Source organism: Pavona decussata, unplaced genomic scaffold (genome assembly GCF_977016875.1).
Source record: "Pavona decussata unplaced genomic scaffold, jaPavDecu1.1 SCAFFOLD_134, whole genome shotgun sequence".
Lineage (NCBI taxonomy): Eukaryota > Metazoa > Cnidaria > Anthozoa > Scleractinia > Agariciidae > Pavona > Pavona decussata.
In genome coordinates, this window is record NW_028145547.1 from 1,838,396 (window position 1) to 1,862,337 (window position 23,942).

At 39.8% G+C, this 23,942-nt stretch overlaps 3 protein-coding genes across 3 annotated transcripts in view; 1 reads left to right on the top strand and 2 right to left on the bottom strand.

The window, feature by feature from the left end:
• LOC146467650 (coatomer subunit alpha-like) overlaps window positions 1-7,626 on the bottom strand; it is a 32,726-nt gene extending 25,100 nt beyond the window's left edge. The window contains exons 1-7 of the mRNA XM_085125171.1: window positions 7,430-7,626; window positions 5,362-5,475; window positions 3,769-3,842; window positions 3,070-3,150; window positions 2,147-2,223; window positions 1,656-1,765; window positions 1,456-1,571 (exon numbers count right to left, since the gene is read on the bottom strand). Coding sequence (XP_084981297.1) covers window positions 1,456-1,571; window positions 1,656-1,765; window positions 2,147-2,223; window positions 3,070-3,150; window positions 3,769-3,842; window positions 5,362-5,475; window positions 7,430-7,469 — 612 coding nt within the window. The 5' untranslated portion in view covers window positions 7,470-7,626. The remainder of the gene's footprint in view (window positions 1-1,455; window positions 1,572-1,655; window positions 1,766-2,146; window positions 2,224-3,069; window positions 3,151-3,768; window positions 3,843-5,361; window positions 5,476-7,429) is intronic.
• A 121-nt stretch (window positions 7,627-7,747) lies between these two features.
• LOC146467651 (small ribosomal subunit protein RACK1-like) lies at window positions 7,748-12,464 on the top strand. The gene is made up of 6 exons (XM_085125183.1): window positions 7,748-7,945; window positions 9,461-9,632; window positions 10,233-10,380; window positions 10,825-10,920; window positions 11,723-11,974; window positions 12,226-12,464. Exons 1-6 carry the CDS (start codon window positions 7,837-7,839, stop codon window positions 12,394-12,396), a joined length of 948 nt encoding a protein of 315 aa, XP_084981309.1. The 5' UTR covers window positions 7,748-7,836; the 3' UTR covers window positions 12,397-12,464.
• Window positions 12,465-15,537: 3,073 nt separating this feature from the next.
• LOC146467652 (uncharacterized) lies at window positions 15,538-20,417 on the bottom strand. Its single transcript, XM_085125177.1, has 2 exons — window positions 19,673-20,417; window positions 15,538-16,740 (listed from the first exon to the last, which is right to left on the bottom strand). Exons 1-2 carry the CDS (start codon window positions 20,196-20,198, stop codon window positions 15,896-15,898), a joined length of 1,371 nt encoding a protein of 456 aa, XP_084981303.1. The 5' UTR covers window positions 20,199-20,417; the 3' UTR covers window positions 15,538-15,895.
• Between the last annotated feature and the right edge of the window lie 3,525 nt (window positions 20,418-23,942).

Genomic DNA, 23,942 nt, shown 5'->3' on the forward strand with positions numbered 1-23,942 from the left:
AATGTCTACAAATTTGTGATCGGCGCATCATAGAGACTATGAAGAAAACTCTTGGCTTTGAAGAAAGAGCGCTTTACCGTTTGAATCAGCGAATTCTGCCAAAGAGAACCGGAGATATCGTTTTTTCAGTCCTTGCCATGACGCTACAAAGACAAATAACATTTTCACAATGGACTAACGCTGGCGCGGGCGCATGCCGAACCAAAACTTTTCCCGGCAGAAAATTTAAATAAATGTGATCGGCGCATCACAGGAAGTTTCAAGAAAAATATTGCCAATGAAGAAAAGCATTTTACCGTTTGAATCAGCGAATTCTGCCAAAGAGAACCGGAGATATTGTTTTTTTTTCAGTCTTTGTCGTGACGCTACAAAGACAATAACACTTCACAATGGACTCACGCCGAAGCGTGCTGAAAAACCAAAACTTTTCCTTGCAGAAGAATCAAATAAATGTGATCGGCGCATCACAGAAACTTTGAAGGAAAATCTTGTCTATGAATGGAGAACATTTTACCGTTTAAATCAGCGAATTCTACCGAAGAGAACCGGAGATATCCTTTTTTGATAATATAATGCAAATTCATCCTCCCGCACCGACCACCGCTAACGATATGTAAACATCAACGAAAGATACATGTCACGATATTTATGATCATGCTTGTTTAGACTGATTAGCGCTGTTTCTACAAGTAGTATAGACGAGCGAGCTAAAACTTATTTTCTTACCGAATACATTTTAGTAAAAGAAAAATCAATCGACTGGTTGTCGAATCATCGCTTGTAAAGCGATAAGTTTCGAAATACGACAGCCGCCGTTCTTGACCTTCGAGCTTGTTCTGCCAGTAGCGACAAAGTGAACGCGAAGTTTGTTGTTAACGCTCGTCCAGCAAGAAATATTAATTCGATAAACTATTTATCTTTTCTCGAAGAATCAAATTGACAAAAAAAGAGCATGTTGGTAATAAGGTTTTTTATCGTTGAGTTTCCGAAGCGAGCAAGCTTCGAAATACGACACCTTGTATTCGAGTTTGTCAAAGCGCGCGCGAGGTTCTAAACGCGTTCTATTATAGTCCTGTTGATCGTCATTATTCGAATTTCGTGCTGTGGGCTGTCGCTTTTACTTTACCGTTTCTTTTGTTGTGCTAGACAATGCCACATAAAGCAAAGGTATGGCAATGAATACCAAAGGCAGGACATACGCATATGACAACATATGCATACGCGTATAGCAGCATACCCATACGCGTATTACTTGCGTATGGTACGCGAATGCGATGTTCGCTTATTTCTGAGCTGCACTGTATCTTGACTCGGGTTCGAATGTTAACAAGTAATCCTCCAAAAGAACCTTACTTAGATCACAATGTAGGAGTTCTAACAGAGTTATTTTGACATCCCTGTCTTTTAGGTAGCCATGTCAAAGCACTGACCCAAAAACCATCTGAAATCCTTTACCTCTAAAACATGCTTCACAATTGCATCCGACTGTCCAAACAGATCAGTGTGTCCGGGTGTCTTCAGGTGCTCCTCCAAACCACTAGCTCCAGGGGCAACAGTTTTCTTTCTCAGACCTGGAATTAATACATGTAAAATCCATGGAAATGTGCAACAACAAAGACAAGAATAACAAACAAAGAACTTGAAAACAAGCTCACCTGAAATATCCCACACTCTAACTGTCTGGTCAAGAGAGGCGGAAACAACCAAGTCCTCCGATGGATGAAACTGTGCACACATCACGTAATGATTATGTCCTGTCAGAACACTACACGTACAAAAAAAAAATCAATAAATAAATAAAGCAGAGGAACTGAAGCGGCTGTCGCGTCACAAGTTGCTTGAAACATTGCCTAGCATAACATGCCCTTCATTTCGGGGCATGTTACACCAAGCAATATGTCGTGTCAACTTGTGCCACAAACTTGTGAGACAAGTTGCAACAAAAATTGCCTAGTGCAAAGGTGCCTTTAGTCTACCAGCTAGCAGCTCAACAGGCCAGAAGAACTTGCAACATGTGTTGCCCTTTGGAGATATACACATACAACCTGTAGATCTTGTTCTTGAAAAACCAGTGCACACCCAACATACATTGTTCATGCACACTAAAAAAGAATGAACCTAACACCCTCTTGTAGCTGTGACTTACCAGATGCAAGTTCGTGACTGCCAGTTCCAGATACGAATTGTTTGATCATCAGAGGCACTGATTATCCATGGATATTCCTGTCAAAGTGATAAAGAGAGCCACAAGTTAGAAAATAGAACAAGCAATAATTTTAGTTGAACGAAAGGTTTCAGATAAACATACAAATTATACTTTTTAACAATAACTGTTACATTTCTCGTGCACTCATCGGATAACAATTTTTATCATCAAGAGTAGTGTATGTATTATAAGAGTACATACAGAAGAAAAGTAAATAAGCTTATGACATCTGCAAACAATCTGTCAAACTTTTTTGTGCTGTGGTCTTTATGTGGAGAGAATTCCCACCTAAAAACTAGAACCCTTGAATGAGAAAATAGAATTTTAGATGGAAATGCTTGAGGTACAGTGTACATGTAACACAACAGAATGAGGCTCTGGAGTAGAAACGGTAGAATAATTATTACATGTTGAGGTCTCAACTGTAAATTAGCAGAATTAATTGGGAATTGATGCCGAGACTGAAATTACCAGAGGTGAAATAAACTGCGCCCATTCCAATGGAATATTTTAAGAACAGTGAGAACTGGAGTAAAAGTAAGTTTCAACATTTCAATTCACCATTGTGCTAGTGAGCTAGACTTTTTTTGGAAAATTTTAGTCCGACTAGGAGACCTATACTTTTTGGACTTATGATGATGAAATCTCGCATTTACTCTTTTTCTTACTTCTGCTCCATTTACCTGTGTTAATCTACTGATGTCAGCTTTTATGAACCTGTCCTCTTGCTGATAATAAATTTTATCAAAACATTGCCACAGTTTACTGTGGATCCACAACATACGCTGTATGACAATGTTATGATCCAATTCACCACGCATAAGAGGACAGACCCATTTGTTATGTGTACAAAAGTTGCTTACGTGGTGGAAGAAAGTAGTTCTAATGTAATCCAGATGCCCCAACAGGGTAAACAGGCATTTCTTCTGCTTGTAGTTCCAGATCTAATAAAAGACACAAAGAACTTCATTAATTAATTTTACATTTTAGAATGGTATGCTATTGGGCCATCTTCACTTGGCTTTACAACAAGTAAAAGTACACTACTGGTCCTCACCCTTGTCCTAACCACCACACCACTATCAGTGCCTCCACTGCCACCATCATCATCATCACCACCGACAACAGCAACCTCACAATGAAAGGTTGCACATATTATATGCACGGTAATTATTACCGGTATACAGTAAACACCACACATTCACTTCTCTGATGTCCAGTGTGACTGTCCTCTTACTCAAAGATTCTATTTTTCCTTTTTATTCTAGAAACTCACAAGTCAAATACCAATTTCGTATTGAATTCATACAAGGTGTGTTTTTCAATCACTTTTCTTCTCCTAACACTTAAGATATAATGTAGCTAACATAAAGAGGAAAAGGTCAATATTTCTTTACCCCTCAAGCGGTACTGTATCTTGAGCCGTGCTGCACATTATCCAACAATACAAGTATCATATGTATACAGTTGACTCCCAATAACTCAAACCTTCAACAGAAATTGAGTTTGAGTTATCAGGAGTCGATTCTACATGTACATGTATGTCAAGGTAAACAACAAACCTTGATTTTGTAATCATCTCCTCCAGAAACAAACAGAGGCTGGTTGGAATGGAAGTTAATACCTCTCACTGGACCTAATGAAATCAATTCAAGATAGTTTTAACGTGTCAGAGACAAGAAAAACTATGACAGGATATCTCAAACAGGAAATTGCTTGAGATGCAGTAGTGAAAATCTGAAGTAAAGTGGCATTGATTTTTATAATTATATTTAACAGAACTGGACTATGTTACAATGGATGGGAAAATGGGAGCAAAATGTTCTAGGAGGCAGCACGGTCCAGCCGTTTAGGGCGCTGGACTTGAAATCTGGAGGTCCCAGGTTTAAACCCCGTCCTTGGCCACGCTTGTATATAGTCAGCTGGTTTGCCAGTTGGAATTTTTAACCTGTTATGTTTAATTTGATTATTTATTTCCATTGTTTCTGAGTGGAATGCCTGTAAACTAGCTTTGGGTAGCTAAGTGAAAATTCCACTATAAAAATACATTTTTAAAAATTTTTTTTTAGGTCTCTTGTGAGTCCAGCTACTGTGCATGTAAGTTCTAATTATTCTTTACTAGCAACAAAAGTGGTGGCAACTTTCACTATCTATTTTAACAGAACACAACAATTTTACCATGGATTGGGTAGTAGAGGCATAATATGCAGGTCTCTTGTGAGCCCAACTCTCTATCAAATCCATATACACAAACAATAATGCTCAAGTACAGTGACTGCATACAATTCCTTAGCATGCAACTTTGCAAACCTCTTCCACAATACTGGTATTTTGATGGACCATTTGCTTGGAACAATTTGCAACCACTATTTCTACCAACAATAAAATCATGCAGTAGATGTGCCGCCGTTTAGAAATATTCTCAGAGTCACTAAAAGGCAGGAATGCAATCACAATACCAGCACAGTTGCGAATACCACCACACAGATATAATACAAGATCACAGGCTTCGCTTATCAATCCTAGTGCACCAGGAGAGATATACAAGAACTCATTCTTCCCAAGAAGTAGAAAAGAGTGGAATGAACTGCCACTTAACATTCAAAATATGCAATAAAGAGGCCCCCTTAAAACTTCCCTTTGAGCACATTTTAGCATTTAATTAATTTTAATTATACTTATACATGTTTCCTCTGCACGTGTATAAACACCATACATAGCACTGTATTATTAAAAACATGTTAAATATATACACCAGCACCAGCACCAGCACACTGTGGCACGATGGGCAACCTTTGCCATGAGTAAATGTAGATGGAGATGCAGATGTTACAGTAAATATTCAGTCCCAAGCATTGCCACAGAAATTTTGATAAGGGGCATCCTAAAAATCCCTTCCTACAACTGTTCACAATCAGATACAAACTACAATTAAAAACAAATTATCAATCATGATGATTGTCTTAAGAAAACTAATAACTTCATAGCAATACAGCGTTACAATCAGGAATCCATATTAAGTTTATGTCAGAAATCAGATCAAAAGTCTGTTTGGGTGTTTTTCAACACATCTGTTTGGATATTCTTCTTCCAAAATGTAATGATACCATAACAACAACAACAACAACAACAACAACAACAGGGTGCTCACTCACCATCATGCTCATCAAATCTGTCGAGCAAAGTACACATGCGGTAATCCCAAAGCTGAATGACGCCATTGTGGAGACTTGCAAGAACCCAAGGCCTCTTAGGATGAAAGGCGATTCCTGTGGGTAGAAAATTGCAATAAAACGACTCAGAAAGTCCAAGATAAACTTACATTTTAACTTGAATTCTTTTACCTTCTGTTTGGGACAAAAAATGTTTGAGTTCACACATTAAATTTTCAAACAGTTTCTGAGGGCAAATGGAATGGAAAGACTTCAGCACAGCCCCGAGTTACTTACAGTGTATACATGTACATAAACCACTGTCATACTAATCCTCTTCCAGTGAAGCTGAATAGAGCCTAAGTCAGGAAAATGTATACCTAGCTAATGTATGGAGCTGTGCGGAAATCTTGCCAAGAAAGGTTCTATGCCAGTAACAGTATTTGTGTTAAATTACATGATGAGTTGGATCAGTGGACAACATTTTAACTAAAAGATTACCCTGGTCCCCAAGGGTTTTCTTTCTCATTTCTCCTCAAATGGAATTAAGCTGTGAAGCAGGGACAGTGAGCTGTAATTAATGCAGCAAGAGAGGAACACCTCTGGTGACTATTGCACTGAATCTCACTTTCATGGAGACACTAAGGTCAAGATCTCTCTCTCAGTCCTGATTGGAGGATACATGTGCTTTAATAACCACATGAATCAATTTGATTGGTTTTTGTTACTGCATCTACCAGCTCTGTGTGAGGTCAGCTTTGCCCCTCACTACCAGCCTGAAGAATTACTCGCGAGATGAATACAAAAACTTAATGCAAATGTTCAATGGTCAACCGATCAAGCCTTTTGTTCACTGACAGAGTTTGTCAGCTATGGCCTCAGTTCTAAAAGATCCATTCCATGAGGTTTTAAAATCAGTTCTAGATGGAAGATCATTTTCCAGAAATCAGGCAGCTACAGACCAACAAACAAAAGCGCTGTTCGGTTTCATGGATTTAAAGGACGTGATTGCCATTCTTCAAACTGTCTATGGCAAAATTTGTGATCTATATAATTTTTCATCTGGTGACCAATATTTGCAAACAGTTTGCATTGAGTGGTTTACCATACCTATCTAAAAAGCCTAGTTGGTTGGGTTTTGAATTGTTTTGGGATCACACATGTAATCACACATCAGGGACTAGTTGTTTAAAGCCCGATTAAGCTAATCCTGGATTAACAAGAGCTTTCATTTGAGTTTAATTACTAAACAATAACAATTTTTGTAAAAAAGATTTTGTCCCTCATCTTTGACTTTGACTTTTCCTTACCGTTAGCTTAAAATTAGACTTTAAAAATATTTTTAAAGAGCGTGCTGAAAACCATGGTTATCTTTTAATTGTGGATTGGCTTTAATCGGGTTTTGAACAACCAAGCCCAGAGGGTTAAGTTGGTTGGTCACATCTTAAATTATGAATCTGATACATGTAAGTTTGACAGTTGGTGTCTGTGTGAAAGTGAGGCTTGGTGCAATAGTCACAAGAAGTTTTCTTCTCTCTCTCTCTACATTGCTGCTCATTGCTGCCGCTTCACGGCTTAATTCTGTTTAAGGAGAAAGAAGGAAGAAAACCTCTGGGACCAGGGTAATAAAAGACAATAAGTTAGTTCAAAGAACAAACACTACATAAATAACCTCAATTCTACGTGCACTTCTCTTACTGCAACATATAAAATTGAGAGGGACAATATGATATGATCAGACCCAGTTAATGTTTGTACATATACAAACTAAAAACGTTTGAATTCCCAAGCTGGCTAACAAGATTTAAAAGTTACATTTGAGTGGATCGGCACTGACTGGAAACAGTTGTAAAATAAGATTGATCATGATCGAAGTCAATTAATGAAAGAATCATGTATAAAAAAGAATTTCAAAAGAAAAAAAACCAGTTGAAATGGACGAAAAGTGGTTTTAATTTTACACGATAAAATTCAAGACACTTGAATCTAGCATTTAGGAAGTCAGCAATTTGTGCAAGCATGCGTGTTCCAAAATACTCCAAAGGAAGAATTCTCTTACGGGTGATCTTACCTTTCACTCGGGCAGATTTTGTTTCGAACTTCGTTAGCATGGCAGCTAAAAGTTCTCCAAATTACACCAAAAAGTACCAAAATCTTATTTTTGAATTAGAGATTGTTCAGCTATGGCTAAGACCGCCAATATACACTGAAAACTGGTAGAAAATTACACACTTCTACCGGGAAGAACAATATGGCGGTCGCCACGTCATTTCAGACATGTGTGAACGCCTCGATTTGGTGTAAGAAGCTAAGGTTTCGCTCGGTTACCCTCCCCTCCCCTCAATCATCATTTTTGTCTCGTGCCCAGTTCTAAAACCATGTCCCCCGTCCATCCTCTTTCTCTTTTCTCTCATCGACCGCCATCGCGGTAAAAGTCGGTGTTCAATCCGCCGAAATCGTTGAGTACAACAAGGCATCATGGCTGAGGGGCTAACTCTTCGTGGAACTTTAAAGGGGCACAATGGTTGGGTGACACAAATTGCCACCAATCCTCAAGAACCAGACAAGATCTTGTCCGGTTCTCGAGGTATGTACTCAGTGTAACTTGTTGAATTTGTCGTCGACGCTGGTTATTTGTAGGTTTCTCGAAAAATTCTTTGTGTATTCGCTCATTAAGCGCATTGGGAAGTTATTTATTTGTTGCTTAATTTTGACATACTAATCTTTTCTTTTAAACATATTTCCAATCTAAAAATTCCGATTGATTTCCCGAAATTGAATAATTTGGGATGAGGCTTGTGTAAGCTAACTATTCCTGCATTTTAGCTTGTACTATTATACTAAGTACATTTCTTTATCCAGGGTAGCCATTTGGCTGTCATTAATGAACAATATCTTTGTGTTCAGTGGTTATAAAATAAAGGATTATAGACATGTTCTTGGTAAAAAACAATGCACCATTTTGAACGAGGTTGAAGCTGATACAAACAATCAGTTTGTGGAATACCCCATGGACTAGTGAACATAGTACTCCATGGAGTACCCACCCACAGAAATTCCTGAGGGCTTACCCCCAAACCATCTTTCACCAGAGACTTGCCAGTTCATGGTTCATGTTCAAAACTGTTATGGGGAATCGTACAGGTGACAGGAACAAAATGTGTCAAACACAAATGTGAACAGAAAAAAAAAAGGGAAATTAAGAGTTCCTGTACTGGGCCCGGTTGTTCGAAAGCCAATTAACGCTAATCCGCAATTTAAAGTTAATCAAGGTTTTCATCTTGCTCGTCAAGAATGTCTTTAAAGGCTTTTTTTAATTTAATGGTAAAGAAAATTTTAAGGCAAAACTGAGGGACAAAAATCTTTTGGAAGAATTTGTATGGGTTAGTAAATAAACTAAAATCAAAGTTCACGTTAACCCAGGATAAGCTTAATCAGGCTTTGAACAACTGGGCCCTGGAGGTTAAGTCAAGGAGACAAATCCACAGTGTGTGTTTCTACTGTAATGAGGATAAGTGTCAGTCAGTCTACCATCTTTGTTATTATACCACCATCTAGCTTGGGGCATATCTCCATTGTAATAACTCACTGGCCTTAGTCTTAATCAGGCAGACTAGCCTGGTGTACATTTTAGAAATTACTCAGAGTGTGCTGATTCAAAGAATCTTAGATGAGACAACAGAAAGCTGTGGCCGATTTTCCTTTCAGTGACATTGAAAACCACAAATGGTTGTCAAACAATCAGAATTTCTACTGAGATCTACAGTGTACTTTTATAGTACGGAATAGTATGGAATTTCTACAGTTGTAACTGAGACATCATTTTCATGGGAAGACCTAGTGGTAGCAACCCAAAATGAGTACGGAGTTTCTGCAGTTGTTACTGAGACATCGCTTTCACTGGAACACCCAGTGGTAGTAATGCAAAATGACATTTGCTTCCTTGTGCTATCTGTGGAGTATCCCTCAAGGAAGTGCATAAACCCCAGGGATCAGTGTTTTCAACTCATTCCCCCAATTTATAACTTAATTAGTCACTTGATAGAATAGTTATTTTGTGGTATTATAGACTTATCTGTGGTGCCAATCTATCCCATTCCAGATAAAACACTTATTGTGTGGAATCTAACTCGTGATGAGACAAACTATGGTGTTGCCCATAAGTCTTTGACAGGCCACAATCACTTTATATCTGATGTTGTAATGTCCTCTGATGGCCAGTTTGCACTCTCTGGCTCTTGGGATAACACACTAAGGCTGTGGGATCTTAATGCGTAAGTTTATAGCAGTGTCTTGTTAAGTACAGTCATTTTTGTCACCACTAAAGTAACAAACTAAACCATTAATTCAATATTTACAAAGTCATTGTGTGATATATGTAATTAGGTAGTGCACTGTATAGCACCCCACCAAGGCTTGTTTAAATGCCTTGCCCTATAATGGATGTACAGTATCAGAGTTAAGATGGCTAAGATGAAGCTTTCAAAATTATTGGTATATCTGCTCCCACTCTTCCCTGCAGTGTATACACTGCAACGGAAAGGTAAAATGCATGGAGTGCTATGAAATACAGCTGTAGTACTATCAAAAGATCTTGTGTATGAGAGGCATGTCTTTTGGACTCGGGGCAATTTTTATTGAGCCTGTTCTTTCATTTAAGAAATTGAAGGATGTTCTCTTAAATCAGCTGCTTTCAAATTTAGATTTAAAATCTCAGGTGAAAAACTGCAGCTTTTCTGCTGGTTTTACAGTGATACTGTGTCACTATTTAAAGAAATATATGAACTCCTAGTTACAGGCGTGGCCACCAGTTTAATTTATATGTAATTTGAACATTAACATGAATTTTGTTGAACTTTTTATTTTTCTATTAGTGGGGACACCACGCGTCGTTTTGTTGGTCACACCAACGATGTTATGAGTGTTGCATTTTCTGCTGACAATCGACAGATTGTGTCAGGATCTCGTGACAAAACCATTAAGCTGTGGAACACCTTGGGGGTGTGCAAGTATACCATTCAGGTTGGTGGAATTATTTACCTGCTTACACAGTTGTAATGTGCCAGGAGATCCTACAACTCTTCCTCTCACTTTAAGTTCATCCCAGACGACTGTATGTAAATCCTACTCCTTCCTGCTCAACATCAGCAGTTCTTTTTTCCATGTCAGTTAGTCTTTGTTGTGAAGAAATATAGTCTTTTTAGAAACTGACACAAGAATTACATGCATTCAATTCTTGAAGCGTGCTTTTTTTTTTACCTTATTCAGAAATTGTGACATAAATTCCTTGTCAAGTGGTGTTACTAGGCATGCCACACATCTTAGTTTCTTTGTTGAAGAAATTGCCAGCCATTTTGCCTGTAGTAACATTCACTTTGTGTCACAAGTGCATGGCGATTGTACTCTTCCACTTAACAGGAAATTCTTTACTCCGATTTACATTTAAAACTGTTTTTTCTTCACCAGGATGAGGGGCACACTGAGTGGGTGTCCTGTGTACGGTTCTCTCCAAACTCGAGCAATCCAATCATAGTGTCAGCTGGTTGGGACAAGGTTGTCAAGGTATTGTGCTGTTTCTCGTAGAGATAAAGTACCCTTGACTCTTCCTTTCGTATAAAATGTTTCTCACCTAGAAATGTTTTGTCTTCTTGTTTTTGATCACATGCGCTGCCCTCTGCATCGCAAGAGGGGAAGTAGCAATAACACGTGACGTTTGAGTGTGATGGCTGCCGTGTACGCTGTGTCATGAATACTTGGAACTAGTGAATGGCTTGTTTTTGTGCTGTTTACTTGTGCTTGCATCGCATTCATTTTCATATGGAGAAAGCTGTTATACTTGCTCTTGTGCTTGCATCGCTAGTGAAACCAGGCTTGACGTTTCCATCAATTTACATTTTATGCACACATGCAATTTGTAAAATTAATGTTACTGATTGTTCAGTAAATTAGGACTTATTTTGTATATTTTCTACTCTACACTGTATGTATTTTTCAAATTTGAGGGGCCTTCCAAAATTCAAAATAATAATAATAATTGTTTTATATTTTGGAGGGCCCTTGTTAAATTAAATATCATTATCTCCATTACTGTTTTTTATTATCCATATGGTGCTGCACACATTTTCATTCCGAAACTATACAGGAAAGTCTTAAATGAGGCAGGGCTGTGCAAGATGGCAGGGGCCAAGAAAATCTCTGTTCAGTGCTAGTACTTAAGAGTTTTTGGATAGAGAAATTTACAAACAGTTTCTAGTTGGTCTCACAAAGTCATTTCCTATTTGGAATGATAAACGGAGCTTATTTGTTGATTTGTCATGTGGTAATGGAGTAGCTGAGGCAATTTGTTGTTGTTTTGGCTCAATAGGTATGGAATCTCACAAATTGCCGTCTAAAGACCAACCACATTGGTCACCGGGGATATCTGAACTGTGTGACTGTCTCGCCTGATGGCTCTCTGTGTGCATCTGGTGGCAAGGATGGCATGGCGATGCTGTGGGACTTAAATGAAGGAAAACACCTGTACACGCTTGAGGGAGGTGATATCTTGAATTCCCTGTGCTTCAGCCCCAACAGATACTGGCTGTGTGCAGCTGTTGGACCCACCATCAAGGTTTGGGTATGTATCACAGATTGACCAATCAGAGTAGATTGAAGGGCTCAGTATAGTCTCTTAAACCTGAAATCAAGTAAAGCGGAATGGATGTTCATTTTGTTTTCTTGGCACAGTAAAAGCCCTTGTAAAATGACCACCTCGTTATTGGGGCTTTCTAATGTTAATCCTGTCAGAAATCGTGTGTATCATGTTCTTGTGTAAAAACCCCCTGTTAAGAGTTTGGGTCGTTGATTTTCATTCTAACTTGTTTAAAGGATCTTGAGAGCAAGTCGCCTGTAGATGAGCTGCGACCAGATGTTATCAACATGGGAGGCAAGGCCCCTGCAGCCGATTGTGTTTCTCTTGCTTGGTCAGCTGATGGCCAGACTCTGTTTGCGGGCTACACAGACAACCTGATCCGTGTGTGGCAAGTCACTCGGCTTTAAAATGAACCGTGTTTGCTTTCAGAGGAATTTTACGATTGTAAAAATAAAGACAGCTACTCAGTAACATATTTTGCTTTCTTTTCTGTTGCTACAGTAATTTTTGTTGAAACGAGCACATGCAAAAAAATAATTATTCTAGCATTATAAAGTTACTACTGAGTTTGAGAGGTTCTGATCAGGTTAGTTATATTTCGTAAGGTTTGTTGGCTCCCCCCCCCCCCCTATCTTCGGTAGTCATTATTTTTGTTGAGTTGTTTGTCATTGGTCTATCACAGGGAATGAAGAAGACTCCTTTAGAAGGATTTGAACTCTGGGGACTCGTTTAAATTGCTGGCCAAACCATTGATCGAGACATAACGTTAAACCTAACTAGCCCAGTGGATAGTGACAAGTTTGCTTTCAGTAGCCAAAACAACATCACCCTCAGTTACTCATACAAGAGCCTCTAATTGCTGGATGCTCTTGAATTCAATATGTAAATTACGCGATTCCGCCTCAGTCAGTTTGCATTTATTTTTAACCTTGTGAACCTGGCCTCCCTAAAAAAAATTGTGAAAGACACGTTTTAAATACCGAATGAAGCAAATGAAAAATGTAACTCCATCCAACGGCACATTTTTGTTAGCCTATTATAACGAAGTCCCCCCCCCCCCCCCACCTACCCCGGGTACGACCATACAAAAATAGCAACTTTAGCAAGAATGAAAGCATCTTCCGATGTTATAAAACGCCGACAGAAGCAGCGATAAATTTTACTCGGGGTCCAGCATGAGCGATAAGGTCGATTCAAAATTACGTTTAATGTGAACACTGAAAAAACTGCTCATGCATGGCGACAATCATCGCAACGCTTGATGTATTTCTATATTTACCTTCACTTGGATAAAGCCAAAATAGCAACTTTAGCAAGATTGAAAGCTTCATCCGATGTTATAAAACGCGACAGAAGCCGTCGTTTGAACGCAGAAAGGAATACAGGGTATTACCATGCTCAAAACAGCAAGATTTAGGTCACGTGCTAGGCAACCAAAATCGTTCACGTGGAACAAGTTTCATTCAGCAACAAGACGACGCGCAACCACGACGCGAGGACAAAATATACGGAGGTTCTTGGAAGAAAAGCTGGACGCTTTTTTCTCGATTGGCAACCACGGAAAACCACCAAAGGAACGCACACGTCCAACTTTGCGTTGCTTCGCGTATCGGAAGGAATCAGAGGGCGTGTGTAATTTAATTGGTTAATTGTTTTTACATTACATTCCCACAATGCGGCATGGCGTCCACGGATCTTTGTAGCATAGTTCATAGTTTGATGCGAGTATCACTGTTCGGTTTAATACCAGTATTCACTTTTGCATTCACAAGTTGGCTCACAGGAGCCCTTTGCATTATTCAAAAGTTAGCTTATTTATCATTAGTCTACTAATTACAAGGAACGAAGAAGAATCCCTTAGAAAGATTTGAACTCGGGAGTCATTCAAATTGCTGGCCAAATCAGGATACGTTTTTGTACACAACAGATTATAACCCACCGATCAATTTCTCGCGTTCTCATTGGACAAAACACGTCACGTGGTACATAATCAGGCGTTGGTTATTCAGCGTCGTCCAATTAGCTAGTTAATTTGATGAAAGTGGCCCGAATTTGTTCGAAGAGAAAAGCGAAGAAATAACCTACGACACAGTTTTCGGTCCCAGTTGTTGCAATCCAATGAGTTTAATAAAATCTAGTTAACCAGTTAGTTGCATTTATTTAGCTGATCAGTTCTTCTCGAAATTTCGTCGCCGTGTTAGCCCGCGAAGCTTCCTTGTGCGTCAACTGTTCATTTTTCGGACAATCTTTCAGCCTTGAGCTGAAGGGGTTTATTACTAAATATCAGAAAACCTGTCCGACTCTCTACATTCTTTCCTTCTAATTTGAATGAAGTCACATGTACCTTCTGAATGTGTTTCCCTGGTCAATGAAAACAACACTTTGAAAAAATAAGACACCTTTATTTACTATTGACTAAGTTTATGGTTAGAGAGAACGTTTGTGCCGGTATTCTATCAAACACCAGCAGATTCCTAAAGCCGTAACACAGGTCTGCAAGACTACACCCATTTAGAATGTCCATAAAATACAGCTATTTCAATTAACGTTGTCGGATCAAGGCTTCAAAGAGGTTGCCACCTCATCCACTTGCTATCCTAACATTTCTTCCATCCAAATGGCTCGCCATCGTATATCTTCACTGGACGGACGAGGCAAAGCTGATTTTGATGAACTTATTCATAAAAAAATCCACAGAATCTTGTCTTACAGCTTTATACTTTGAGCCGCCAACGTTAATTGAAATAGCTGTAAACATCACTTCAAAACTAGCCAGGAGCAGAATAATCACCCAGCGGATAAAATGCCCTGGCTCGAGTACATTTTTTCCGCTGGACAGTGACTTATCCGCTTTATAAAGTTATCACCATTAAGTTTTGAACGACTGAAGCCAGAAGCTACGCTACGTTCGACAGCACTTTGAGATAACGCACCGATCACTTTATATTTGCAAGGCTTTCATTATGAATACCCAAACCCAAACCCCCAACCCTCATCATCCTTTCACCTAGATTTCGGTATTGTCAAAGTAATTTTGGGACGTCTGTCAAAATCCCCCTTAACACGGGTGCAAATCGGCTGTGCTTTGCGTACCCACGTATTTTCCCGCGTTTGACGCGTTGTAAATTTGCTACTAATTCTGACTGGCTCAGTATTTTATCTGTCGGTTTGCTTTACTATAGATGTTAATAAAATTATTTAAACCTTAAGTAATTTCCCCTTTTAATTAAATTGCACAAAACATATCGGTGCGATAACATTTGCGCAGACGTCCCCTATATCTTTTAAAGGAACTAAGGGCGTCCGCGCGCGGGCTAGAGAGTACTTCATGATTGGTGAGCACGTGACGATGTTTATTCACGAGTTGCGAAGGATCGCAAACGAACGAACGAGAGCTGCGGGCGCGCTTGTAAATAGCCAGCTGGTCTGCCTCCTGCCAGTTGGGATTTTTAACCATGTTGTTTTCAATTTGTATTATTTCTTTATGAATTTAAATGCTCGGCCCCACTAGCACTTGTGCTATAAACACTGCCGAGGGTAAATAAAACTAGTTATTTATTTATTTATTTTTTTAGCAGTTATTTATTCATTTGTTCGGCTCATCCTCGAAGACCCAGGCCGATGATAGCGGGGTCGAGAAAACAGAAGTCTGCAGGCAGGCGTTAGAAAATGGAAGAGAAAGAAGGATCGGCCATCTTCCATCGCGCTTTCTCACGTTTGCCAAGCAGGCTAAGGAAACAGACGGAAAAAATTCGGCGAGGAAAACTCGGAAGAAAAAAAAAGCAATTTTCTCGCCGCCACTTTATGTCCCTGGCCTCCGAGGATGTGATTGGCTAGGTGTAATGGCTTGGTTTTTGGAGTTTGGGTTTCAGAGTTACTTGGTAGACGTTAGAAAATTACTGGTATTCAAGCTTGTGTTGAACGTTTTGTAGAGCAAACAGATGAGTTCCATTTGTAGGTCTTGTGTCTGGTGTAACAAAGCGCTGAGCGAGTGTTGGTGATACCAGAGCAGTGCTTTCTCAGAACCGGCTCGACAGCAAGACCGACGAAGCTAGCAATTAAAACCCCAGCTGACTCTCCAATGGTCACTAAACCCATGCAGAATTCCCTGTACTTTGGAGTCACCACAAGTGGTACTGCACAGACAGTGTTGGCGAAAACAAAACCCGAAAACGATCCTATTAGAAAGCACAGGAACAAAACCGACCAGACGGTATCGAAGAGCCGGTAATACGAAGCGCAGATTGAAAAGGCCATAATAGCTAGCAAAATAAGCGAAAAAATCCATGTACGCTTCACAACAAGGCGGGGTACTAACTCGGGCTTTGCCCAAGCCACTATGCTCAAATACGAGCGTAGTATAAACTCGCCGATACCGTTTAGTAGTACGTAATACACGTAATGGTCTCTTGGCGCGAACGGCGCATCTTCGAAAGCTATCGTGGTAAACACTGCTTGTATTGTGATGTACTGCGCGATATATGCCGTGCAAAGCGCGACCATAAATGGCGTGATTTCCCAAGTGGCCGATAATTTTTCCCGACTAGACAGATCGAAAGGGTTCTTGTCATGGAGATGGTCTTCTGAGCTCTCGGAGTCGCTGGACTTGATTTTCTTGTAGGTATCCAATAAGGCGTAAGGCTTAAGTCGGTCCTTGTCGAGCATGTAGTAGAATAACAGAATGAGGAGTGTGGCGGGCGAGATGATGATGAGAGTTAACTGAGGCGAGATGCAAGCCCAGGAAGTCATAGCTGTTGGGAAGAAAAACGAGAACAAGGAAAATTAGAAAAACCTGCAACCTGCAGACGTGCCCAATTTTAACAGCGCTCTTATTTTCTGTTATTTGCTCCCTCGCTAAAATCTTGTTTTTCTTTTGCGTAGCCCACGTAAATGGCTTATCAACGGAAACGAATATAGGGCTTGATCGCAGGTTAAAAATGTAATAATGGGAATCATGCAGTTTGATATACCAGAACACTGAAAACACAAGCTATATGTGCTTTCTCCACTTGAGCCCTGTTACAAATTAAATTATGAGCATAAATTAACATGATTTTGAGTGAGTGGCGGGAAGAGGCCACGTAAGGAGAACATGCCTTGAGTTGTGATTTTATCGTCGGATCAATGAAGTTTTGAGTGTAGAGTGTAGAATCCGTTGTTAGATCAACTTTACTGAACTGAAACAGCCTGAGTGAAGCGTAATCACGGGGAAAATTGTGAAGAAGTCATTATCAAATGGGAGTGGAATAAAATACTTAAAAACCCCTTATCTACAAGCCCTTTAATTAGGGCTTATCTATACCGAATGGAAGGGCGTTGGCCGCCGCGAAACCGGCCTCACTGAAGTTCTTAACAGACTACATTATGACTAGTGTGAAGACAACAGAAAGTCCACTTTTGGGAACCTGCTTCAAGGGTGAAATTTACTGAGAAGCGCTCTTATACGTGCTTTCTTTTCGTGTTCCCAACAGAATGGTTTACCAAGACAAACGAAATTGGGCCGGTGTAATTACAGTGATGGCAGCCGTTGCAGTTGAGGTGGTTTATCTATATTTGTTTATTACCAGTTCGCAGCGGTACTGTTTTAAAGCACAACTGTTTTTAACAGACATTTTGCATTTTAGACCGGATTTTAGAACATAACTTTCCATCCGTAATCTTTCTGTAGTCGCGCTCACAATAATCTTGCTTCCTTTAGTACCGTTCTCAAGTTTTTAGGACGTATTTAAACTGTGCACTCCAAGTCCGACGAATTGGCCATTCACCGCACAAAGAGAAATTAAGTACTTGCCATCTGTGAGGTCACTATGACTGAACTGCCTATAAAACTGCAAATTTTGCCAGCCTAGTCCTCCGCCGTCACCTTGGCGCACAGCCAACTGTGACGTAAGGTATTGGAACTGACAAGATGCGCAGTATAATAGTATATCGAGAGGGCGAGAGCTAGTTTCCTGCACTTAGAAGGGTTTTCAATTGAGTGTCAAAAGTTTTTTGCGTCCCTTTTAATTTGCTTTTACTACGCTTTGTGATTGGCTAGCAAAGCACGCGCCACTTTCTCAACCAATCAGACGGCAGACTTGCTCGCCTGTATTTTTTCGCGCTTGGCCCCGGCGGTTACGTACTACGGAAAAGCATGCCTATACGACAGAGGAGAGACCGAGCTTTTCAAACTAAACTAAAAATGTGTCACAAGTTTAATTTCAGTAGAATGAATAGAATCTCTATATTTTAGGCATTTTCAGTGTAAACTGTCTCTTTTTTCAAACTGACAGTGGAGAAAAAACCCTAAAAATATATCACGGTTTTAGGGCGAGAAGCGAATCCGCGGAAGGCTATGAGATCGAAGGCCAGTTACCCAGGGACGAGGTAAGCTAAATACTAAAACAGTAGAAACTATCTTTTTATCTGTTTTCTGGTCCTTCCGTTGTTCTAGTTCTATCGTCATTTTCAAGTCTGATACAATGCCATGTCCACGAGACTCTACAAAATTCTCGACTAGGTAAGAAAGTCTTTGAAACGTCTATGAAAAACAAAACAAAAAAGAAAGAAACGAATGAAGATATGAGGCGCTGGAACCAATATTAAAACAGGAAAAGGTAGTCGTCATGAAGTTTGTATTGAGAAATAGACGAGAGCAATACTGAGCAGTCCTAATTAAGCCGGAATGCATCAGTTCTTTTTGTCCAGTTCGGATGGAACCATGAGCGCCGCACATCATCATCGAAAACAGGGTGCAACTAAGAAGGGAAATTTATGCACTCCCATTGGAAAATGATCTCAACTGGCCATTTTTTCCCTTTTTTTAACGATTAATCAATTGCATTGCTAAAGCTTTTATAGTGTCCGGCAACCTACCTTCTATATTAGAACATTATCTAGTTTTATTCAGCTCGATTAGCTTTTCAGTTATTCTGAGTAAATGTTACCTCTTTTGTATTAATATATGATGTTGTAAATTAAGTGTAACTTTGTTAACTTTTTAATTTAGTAACAAAGCTTGTCGTTGATGGTACATCAGGCAGGCTGCAGCGAACCCATCTGGGTCATTGAATTTTGTTACACGCCTCGACTATAAACTTGAACTTATGATCCGATGAGAATCCTGCCCTGTTCAGTGTGCCTACAAAATGAAAGCTCCCCCCCCCTCCCTCGATCACCATATACATGTACAAACATTGTCAGCTAGAAATGTCATATACTGCTAAGTAACATGCTGAAAGGCCAACAATCTTTTGTAATTAACATATAGTATTATAAACAGGCGAATCTTGCTATTTGCCTTTCGACGTTTTCAATCGCTATTAGATTTTGTCGAGCCTAACCACATTTCTAAAGCGCCAGTGTCTTCCTCTGGGGTTCGGAATAAAGTTGTGTAGTGATATTTTGCCCCGACTTTGGGTGAAGACAAATACTGAATTGTTCGACGTTGCTTCAGTGTAATAGGCACACGTCAGTACTCAAGAGATATCCTCTTTAAAAAAAAGACCGTCTGAGTCTTCTTTTTTGGGTCTTACATATCACATAGAATATGTCCGAAAGTAAAGTCCCATTTAGATTTGGGAATACTAATAAATGCGCTGGGAATATCTAAATTTTAATAAGTAAAGCGGTGATAGTCCAGATAGGATTGCATAATAGTTCTAGATCTCGATGTATTGCCGTGGAAGGCTTCTTTCAACCTACCTGTAAAGTAAATTGGCCCGAGTAGGATACCAGCTCCACTTCCAGCAGCGAAAGAGGTGATGGAGAACTTTCCATAGAACGCGCTCAGCGCGAGAAACGAAATCTCCCCCAAGCCATGGGCCAGCGCGTTCAGCGAGACCCCTATAATCTTCACGTAAACACTCTTCACCGTGATCAACACTACAGTTCCGGAAGCCATGGCGGCAAAGACGATCAACGTACGCCAAAAGTAGGGAATTTTCTGCATACACCAGGGTAGGAACGAAGTAACGATTACCATTGTGGCAACATGCGAAGCGAGAATTGTAGTAGTTGGTATGTACGTTCCCGCTAGTATATCCTGCGAGGCGGAGAGGACGACCGTGAAGAACGAGTGAAGGAGCATGGCGATCCCGCCAAAACTGATACAAATTTTGATGTGATCGCGCCGGCTAAACCCTTCTTCGTCGATGTTCTCTGACACAGGTTTTGAAAATCCGTCCTCTTCTCCAGATTCGTCTTCGTCGCTGGTGAATTCGGGCTCCATTGCGGCACAAAGTCGGGTCTGAACAAAATGATCACCGCCGGCGAGTTTCAATTAACACAGCTCTAGTCTATATATGTAGACTAAAGGGCTTTGAACAACTAGATATCAACAGGAAAAAAGACAGAACAAAGTTGTTTTAGAACTTGGTTCCTTTCTTCATAAGAGAACTGCACTGTGACTGAACTCAAATACGGTTATACCCGTCTGTTCGAGTTCTCCTTGACGAGGAACATCAAACAACACGTATACTAATTTATGCTATTTTAACGATGCGGACCTTTTTCCGCCTGAGTGACATTGAGTGCGTCACAATTTGAATAATAAAGGACCTCTGAAAAGATGTTTGACTTTACTATATTGATTTTCCTTTGTCATTGCTCAAAATGTAGTTGTCATAGATGATGCACCTCCCTTACAAAGCAGATGAAAATTTTTGTCGGCGGTAATCACTTTTTTATTCTTTTATCGGAGAGCATTTTCTCAAATTTCATTTTGACCTACAATAAACATTGGTAATTTATGCTAACATCGAGCGCGTAAAATGATGTAAACTTATTGATCAGTCCTTTTCCACTGTTCAAAATGTAGCTGTTATAGATAAAGCAACTCCCTTACATCGAGAGTACAGATGAAAATTTCTCGGCTTTAATTACTTTTTTTTACTTATATATTATCGAAGACCATTTTCTCAAATTTCATTTTGGCCTTCCATTACTGGGTCAGACTACTCACTGGGGAGGACATGATAAGTATTGTTTTTATAAATGTACCTAAAAAGGGAAACTTGTCCCTAGCGAGAATAGTTAGACTGCCCCAAACAAAGCAATGTTAACGTTTTACAACACCTTCCTAGGCGTGCATACTGTTTTATCGTTTTCCATATAAAAAAACACTTAACGAAAAGAGGCGACCTGCATCATTCACCCGATCATTTGCAATGCCTTCATGATGGTCGTGTCGCGAGGACAAAAGAATGAACAACAGAACAATGCTCCCAACCCTAAAAAACAATGCAGCTGCAGGTTATCAGGGTCCAGTGAAAATAGAGCTTTTGAAAGGTGCAGGCCTACTGGAGCGAAAACGGCAGATACTCCCCTGTGCACGGCATATGTGCTCAGACTAGAACGTCCTGATTCCAATTAAGCTTCTGTAATTTTTAATTTGGCTCCTGGTCGCTGGGTAACTTGCGATCTCCATTGTTTTGTATCAATATAAACACGACCTGCAAAGTAAATGTTTCTTGCGGCCAAAGCGAGAAACTTATGATGTGTAAATTTTAATTTAATTTTGTTTGCATGTTACTCGTTATCCTCTTGTTTTACCTTAACATGTCTTATGTCAAGTGCAACCAAAAACGAATTAGAATACTCCGGGCTCAGCCTTGATTTTAGTTGCATCTTCAACAGGGGCGCTTGGGACATTTTAGCCCTGTGGCTAAAGCCCGCCGCACACGTGAGGAAAGAGCTGAGCAAAATGCCTCGCGAGGCAGATAGCTCAGCCGTTTCCTCTCGTGTGCGGTGAAGTTTTGGTGAGAATTTCGCCTCGCGAGGCAAAATCTCAAATATCCAACATGTTTGATATTTGAGATTTCGCCTCGCGAGGCGAAATTCTCACCAAAACTTCACCGCACACGACAGGAAACGGCTGAGCTATCTGCTTCGCGAGGCATTTTGCTCAGCTCTTTCCTCACGTGTGCAAGAGGTGCCCTGCTACCGAACGGGATCTTTTACATCAAGTGGACCAGATCTTCTTCATAGGAACCGTAGCGGCGTTTATTGGATATCTTGACTCATTCTGTTAGAGGCAGAACTCCAGAGCTATTACTGAAGAACATTTTTCATATAAGACCCGTAGCCAATAGTATTGCGACAATTCAAATTCACTTGCCGTTGCGTAAGCTTAACAAATGGAGGAAATTCTAAAGAAATAAATTAATTTTGGCGCCTTTTACAAACTGAAGCTCATTTCTTATTCGAAAGAACAGCAGGTGTTCAGCACCCATGTGTTTTACTTGACTTCGATATTTCCTAAACTGGGTGAAATCTTCTTTTACTGAAAAATGGCCCGTAACACATTTACCATGTTGGCATACATTAAGAACTGCGAACGAAAAACACTTCTCTCAAACTCTACAAGGGCACAAATCCTATGGACGCCGCGTCCCTATCATTTTTTTATTCAGTGTTTGTTCAGGTTTCCAAAGAAATTGATACCCAGCAAGCAAGCGATCTAAATTGAAAAGGGTATATCATCGACAGGGTGCGTGTCTTCAACAGATGTAGCTACAATTAGAATTTATGACGAATGTGAGAAAGATAGTCTACCTGTAACAAAAAGCCCTGCTGTCAAAAGTAAGTGTCGATTTCTGCTCAAATGAGAATAAAAGCCCCCACAAACAGGAGGCATTTTTTTTTTCACTGACGTAAATGGTTAACCCTCTGCACACCCACGCAATATTTGTTGTGGAGCAAAATGTTTCTGATCCACTTTAATTTGGATATGAATAAATAAAAATCATATATTTTAAACATATAACTTTCGTACATAACTGCGACGATCTCTCATTTATTCATTTTAACTTTAATTTTCGGTGGTGTCTGCCGGCTACTGGTCAAGGAAGTATTTTCAGTTACCGTAAGAGCCGGCTTCGTTTATCAAGCAATGTCTTTTCACAATTGGCAAATCATACATCGTATATACAGAAAACGCAGACAAAGAGCCTTTCTTCGAGGATTTAAGAGATAACTTCAGCACAATATTTTTTTCGTTTCCGAGGATCTACAACATTGGAAGGTATTAATGAGAATGAACCCCCTCCCTCCCCCCCCCCACCACCACCCTAATCAATAGTAAACCTGAGCTTAAAACAAACGTGCCCCCAACTCTTTCGTTAAAAGTTCCCAAGGTTGTAGCTTAAATTTGTTTTTTTTGTTTTGCAAATTCTGAAGACGGCAAATGTCAGTCATATGGACTGATTTTTCTTAAGATTTCCATCAGAGAAGTAAACATCAAAATAAACACTTCCTTCCAAATAACGTTTGGGTACTGGGTTTTTACATTTGCAATGTCGTCATCGAAGGAATAACAGAAGCTTCTATGTTCTTGTTAACAAATCCTGATCAATAAAATAAAGTTTTAGCTGGGGTACCTGTTTCTGTTTCTAGCCAATCGTACTACGCGCGGCTTGCAATTAACATAAAATGTAGAAAAGTCGACTAAATCTTGAAGGAACACTGTATTAAAATAAGAGAATATAATGTTACAAATGGAGCATAAAGTCTGTGGAAAATCCTACTAGTCGAAGGCCGATCAATTAGTTTTCGATAACGTACGGCCGTGGCGGAGTGGTCGCCTGCCCAATCTCCCAAACCAGGGAAGCCTTTCTTACCTCAAAAGGCGGAACAATTCTGCCACATGGCCTGAATATTCGAGACGAAATTTACTAGCTTTTTTCCTTTTTTAATTATTTCATTTGCTTCATCTTTTACTGACTGTCAATCACTTTAGATTTACTAAATTCCGTTATTGCGCAAATACTTGTAATATAAGCGCATATCTCATTGCAAATTCTCATTGTACCTGGAGAAGCGTGGGGGCTGGTGCGGCCAGCCGAAATATAGTAACCTCTAAAACGTAATCCTACGTTGTATCGGTCTCTACCTCTCTTATCATTTGTATTTGTTAAGCCGGTCAGATCAACAATCGATTCAACGTATACCAGCAGGATTATCGTCCACGGTTGTT